Source organism: Limulus polyphemus, unplaced genomic scaffold, assembly GCF_000517525.1.
Source record: "Limulus polyphemus unplaced genomic scaffold, Limulus_polyphemus-2.1.2 Scaffold658, whole genome shotgun sequence".
Lineage (NCBI taxonomy): Eukaryota > Metazoa > Arthropoda > Merostomata > Xiphosura > Limulidae > Limulus > Limulus polyphemus.
This window is the reverse complement of record NW_013666268.1, coordinates 77,134-83,248: the sequence shown is the minus strand read 5'-3', so window position 1 is coordinate 83,248 and position 6,115 is coordinate 77,134. Positions and strand designations below refer to the sequence as shown.

General features: G+C 33.2%; 1 protein-coding gene across 1 annotated transcript in view; it reads left to right on the top strand.

Annotated features, from left to right (window-relative positions):
• The window catches only part of LOC106459769 (rho guanine nucleotide exchange factor 17-like), a gene marked incomplete at its 3' end in the record, with an annotated part of 218,802 nt that overhangs the window by 139,921 nt on the left and 72,766 nt on the right, over window positions 1-6,115 (top strand). The window contains exon 4 of the mRNA XM_022386309.1: window positions 5,607-5,789. Within this exon, the coding sequence (XP_022242017.1) occupies window positions 5,607-5,789 (183 nt within the window). The remainder of the gene's footprint in view (window positions 1-5,606; window positions 5,790-6,115) is intronic.

Here is a 6,115-nt window from a genome sequence, read left to right as displayed (position 1 = left end):
ACCTGGCTATGCTGGGCCCATAAATATTGATATAGAATAAAAAATGTGAGCCTTTAGTAGCAAATTCTAAGACTTTCTGAAAACGTATTCTTTGGAAATATTGTATCAATGCGATATAATAAGTCAGCCGTTAACTGTATAGTCTCTTCATTAGGAGAATTAGTGTATAAAGATTTCACACTGTTAACTGTATAGTCTCTTATTTAGGGATATTAGTGTACAAAGATTTCACACTGTTAACTATATAGTCTCTTCTTTAGGAATAATAATGTACAAAGATTTCACACCAAAACTTGTAGACTAGACATCCTTACAAAACTGCAAAATTTTCATTTCGTTTAAACATTTAAAACTATCTTTAACTGTGTATTCATAAATAGTATAATTTCGAACATTTAACTGAATACCAGCTAACTAATGATTATATGTATCTATATTAGAAAATAGGGTCCCCTAGTAGGACAGCTGTAATTTTACGGACTTTCAACACTGACATCCGGGGTTTGATGCTCCGCGGTGGACACAGCAGATAGCCTAATGAGGCTTTGCTCTAAACAAGCAAACAAACAATAAAAACTAGGCTTAACTACAACCTTTTTTATGAATCCTAGGAATTCTGTATTCTGATTAACCAATGGACTTATCCCCAAATGCCCTTGTTTTGTTATTAAATAACTATTTTTAAAACAAATTTTTTGAACAATTCTGTAGTTTTCTTTTTTTCTCTAGTCTTTCTAAGATCCTTTTATAACATCCAAATTGTTATTATCATTTAAAAATATAATACATTTAATTTATATGAATTATTTCATCATCGTAATTTGGGTTCAGTATAACTATTATATAATTTTTACTTAGGTTGATATCAACTCTTCTTTATTAAGATTAAGCAGTTTTCTCCAGTTTAAAATATTGATAAGGCTATTCTACTTATTTGAGTACCTTTACTATTAAATACTTCACTACTATCGTTCTAGATTTTCAAATTAGAAACTTGTTGTAATAATTGTTTTAAAGACAAAAATAGTCTTCAAATTTGAATTATATAGGTGGCATATCAAACACCTTCTTTTGTACTTAATTTTAAGCATAATTCGAAATATTAAATAGAACGATATTGAGATGATTAGTAAGGTTATTATTTTTTTTGCCTTTTATTAATCGATTACTTTTATCGAATTGCTTCTGTCTAGCTTTAATTAACAGTTTATTATTTTGTGTGTTAATCAAGTTAATAAAATATATATTTAAATCACTCGAGTTTATAATAAAGAAGGAGCCTCCGTATCTGAATTATTTCAAAATGTATTATCTACTTTTTAATGTTGTAATACTGTCTGTATCAATAAAACATTTCTATCAAATTGATTCACCCTGACGTTTACCTGCAAATGAGATAAAGTTATGCAAAACTACTATACATACGTGGCAAAGCTGATTGTTCAGTAATTTGCATTTCCGGTCACATGACTAATTATCAAGTGTCTAATTTGTATAACAATGAAATGAGAAATGTGATCGATAATATTTCAGAAGAGTGTTTGGCCTTGTCATACATTTGATATTACAAATTTTCATTCTTCTGTAATTGTGTTATGCGATGACACAAACCTTAACTGACACACACACTTAAATCTTTTCTGTTTATCATTTGTCAGTTTGTGTGCCAAGCTTACTTACTATTAAATTTTTCTTTTTTAAATTGCCCTCTAATAAATCCATTGTATACTTCATTCAGATGAGATGGTTTCCTGTTGCATCAAAGGATGCAGTTTGTTTTTCAACATAACCAAATCAGCATATAAAGTGAACATATTGTCATGGAAACCGAACGCGGGCATATTGTCATGGCAACCGAACGCGAATACAAAAAAACAAACAAACACGGATCTACAGACAGGCATGCCATTCACTGCGCCACGCCCGGCCTATTCCTCATATTACTTTAGTCTCAGAAAGATAAAAAATCAAAAATCAAATCTAATCTGGAGCAACAAACATTCGGAACACCTACAGATTTATGATTCGGGGAGTGGTGATTTAATTAAGTTGTGTGTATCTTCATAGCAACCACTGGTGTCTTTATACGTTTTATGAATAACTTATACCCTTTTTTCTTCATATATATTTTCATTAATTCTTGCTGGTTACAATGCAATGATTAAAATAATTTAGAATAACACTGTGAATTAATTTTACAATTATGAAGATTATTTTGGTATATGATTTTAAGAACAGCTTAAATATAAGCTGTCCGAACTTAGCGAGATAATTTTGGGATTACCGTATTTTTCGGAATATAAGACGTACCCCTATTTTGAAGACAAAGTTTTGGGGAAAAAAAGCTACAGTCACATTTGAAAGATTTTTATTGAACAAAAATTAAATTTGATACTTTAAAAATTAGTATATATATATTGTTCTAAACACAAAAGAACTCAAAACATCAAAATAAGAAAATTCCATAAATCAAAAAAAGGTTTACTGTTATTTAGTTTGGTTCAAAACCTACAAAATCTTCATTGCTTCCACTGTCGCTTGGAAAGGAGTCATTGGATCCAATATTATGGTCAAAGAGAATGTCAACCTCGGTCCCATCCGTTGCATTACTGATACCACATTTCTTAAATGACTTAATCACTATATCACTTCTTACTTTTTCCCACGAATTCTTCACCCACATCCAGATCTGAGCAAGCGTCGGTCTGTTCCTTCGTCCTGTAGGGGTCGTAGCAAAATCTTCCTGCTGCATCCAGTTGTTCCATTCCTCTCTCATGAAAGTCTTAAAGGGTTTGTGAATAGAAACATCGAGAGGTTGCAGTTGACTTGTTAAACCGCCGGATGTAACAGCCAGCTGTGTTTTTAGCTCATTAGATTTTTCCTTTATTTTTTCCATTTTATGAGCTCTAAAGGAATCCCCGACGAGGAGAGAAGGCTTTTTTAATAAGCCTCCTAGACGTTTCGACCAAATTTTTTTCCAACCAAAGTAGTGTTCCGTCTTCATCTCTCCATCCTTTTTCATGTACGTGAACGTAGACACCGCTGGGTAAATTTTCTTTGGGCATTGTTTTTCTTTTAAAAATTAACATTGGTGGTAATTTTATTCCATCTGCACAACATGCTAGCACCACTGTATAATGCGTTTCTTCGTGTCCAGTAGTCTTAACAGTAATAGTTTTAGTACCTTTTACATCAGTTGTTCTATTGCTTGGAACATCAAATGTTAAAGGTGTTTCATCCATGTTTGTTATTTGAGATAATTCAAATGGAGTTTTTTTCTTAACTGTATAATATACTTGTGAAAAGCACAAATTTTCATCTCAAACTCATCGGGCATTCTTTGAGCAATTTTCAGTTTAGTTCTCATAACTAGGCCTTTGCGTTTCATGAACCGATAACACCACGATGTATGACCAGTAACATCTTCTAAACTATTATCACATGCAATCCTCTTTGCTTTAAAAATTATCATATGTGTAGAAACGGATAGTCCTTGCCTTCTTTGATCCACAACCCATTCGTACAGTTTATTTTCAAGATCTTGCAATTTTGTTTTTTTTTCCCTCGGAAATTGCGTTTATCACTTTTAATCATTTTCAATTCTCTTCTTGTTTGCGCCAGCAACGAATCATTTTTTCTGTTGGTGGAGGACCAAAATATCTTTCGGCAGCTCTGTTTCCATGCTCTTTTGCATAAGTAATCACACTTAATTTAAATTTAGCTGTGTCTGACAGTCTATTTTCTTTAGACATCGTAAGGGGTGAAAAAATAGACCGAAAAATGAAGAAACAACTATTTTGCTCCCGAGGCCTAAGATACGGTACTTTGGCTTTCGGCGACGCATTCAACCTGACAGTAAGCACGTGCCAGACTGCCAAGTATCAAATGAAAAATGAATTACCGATTAGGCGATTACCGACGCTAATTGCATTAAGCGCTCTGATTGGTCAAGCGGATTGCACATTTGAATCCAAAGCAAGCACTCAAAAACGATTTTTTATTTGTTAAAGTTAGGTCTGAAACGGCCTTATTCTGCTTCACATTAAACAGGGATCGTCGTGTATTTACAAGCTTTTTCACTCTCATCCATTACTATAATTTATTTTTTATTATTTAGAGAGCATTATAAATAGTTATATTTTTAAAAGAAAAAAAACTACTATTGTTATAAATAACACATTCAATTGAACTAAACTATACATGCCTTTTCAAATATATTTACACATGGCTTGTGTGTATCGTATATATACATATATATTATTCATACCTTCGGTGTCTAGGACGCAAGCAGATTTTGACAACAAATTTAGGGGTAAAAAAGTGCGTCTTATACACCGTAAAATACGGTAAAGACGAAAAATATGTTTATTAGGGAGAGAGATGACTGGATTAATTTTAATCATTGTACGTTTATGTTTTATGGTGTATTGATTTATAAGGTTTAGTTTCCCTAGTCAGTTTGTTATAAAGGATTGTTTTCATCAATTAATCATTTACTTTTAAATTGCTTTAGGTCTGTTTGTTTGTTATGGATTTCGCTCAAAGCTACACGAGGGCTATCTGCGCTAGCCGCCCCTAATTTAGCAGTGTAACACTAAAGGGAAAGCAGCTAGTCATCACCACCCACCGCCAACTCTTGGATTACTCTTTTACCAACGAATAGTGGGATTGACCGTCACATATAACGCCCCCCACGGCTGAAAGAGCGAGCATATTTGGTGTGACGGTATATGTGGTTTATTCGTATAGTAATCAACGTTTAAGTCTGCGTATGTTGTAATAATCATATAATCTGTTCGTGTAACGACGATATCTCTAGCTTCAGACCGAATTAAAATAAAAATCAAACTTACTTAGGGTTATCTGCCAGCCCTAGGTTGACCCTAGGATTCGGGTAAAGCCATCCTTAATTTTGAACTACTGGCAATCACCCAACAGCACCTACCACCACAAGGCCTTTGTGTAATTATTTAAAATAATCAACGGGATTAAATGTCACTTTTGTAACGTTTCCACAAATGAAAGTCCGGAGTGTGTTCAGCGATATCGCGTCTCATACCTTGAACTATTTGATCTACGACCCGGCACGCTAATCTCTAATGTCAATCTTTAAGGTTCGTCCATAAGAAAGATAAAAATACTTAAGTCCATTTATATAGTGATATACCACTAATACCTATTAATGTAATAATTATATTATTAACATTCGTATAGATGGTATTGATAACACTAGTTACCATTAACGTAGTAATAGTAACACTAATATTCATTCATTTAATGGCATAACACATGGCACTAATTTTCATTCTATGGAAATCATAACGCTGAAGTCCCTCTGTGAGACGGAAGTAAGTTTACGGACTTACATTGCTAAAAATCCGGGGTTCGATTCTTCGCAGTGGACACAACAGATAGCTCAACGTGACTGACTTTGCTCTAAAACAAATAAAGTCAGAGTCAATACAGTCATAACACTAACGACTGGCCTGGCCTCAGACTGATCATAAAACTAACATATAACATATATTTTGTATAAGAATCGTAAACGATTAATTCTCATAAATTTAGCGGATGTAGCATTTTAATACCGATGCTTTTTATTTCAGAAATATATGAAACCTTTAAAAAGTCCAGAGAACGCGGGGATTGTGGATTCATATCTCGTCGATGAAATATTTCACCAAATACCGGAAATTCTCGTACATCACGAGAGTTTTCTGGAGATGCTTCGACAACGCCTGGCCAACTGGGATACCAAACAGAAAGTAGGAGACGTTTTTGTAGAAGCGGTGAGTAACTAAAATTTTACCGTGTGATGAAACAACTGATAAGATGTGTATTGTGAAATAGATGATATTTGAAGAAGCTAAAACTCTCAACTTGTGATCATACTTATACAAATAGCTCTGGTAATATCATCACAGCTATTTGTATAAGTATGATGACGGTTTATTGATGGTCTTTTGCATAATAAACTTGCATAAGAATCGAATGATATTGTTATGTCTTTGGTCGTTTGTTAATTACTCGTAAAAATTCTTTCCGAGAAACTTCAGCGATACAAGTTCTTTCTTAAATAAAACTAGTTTATTCTTTCTCAATTCAACTTTGCAAT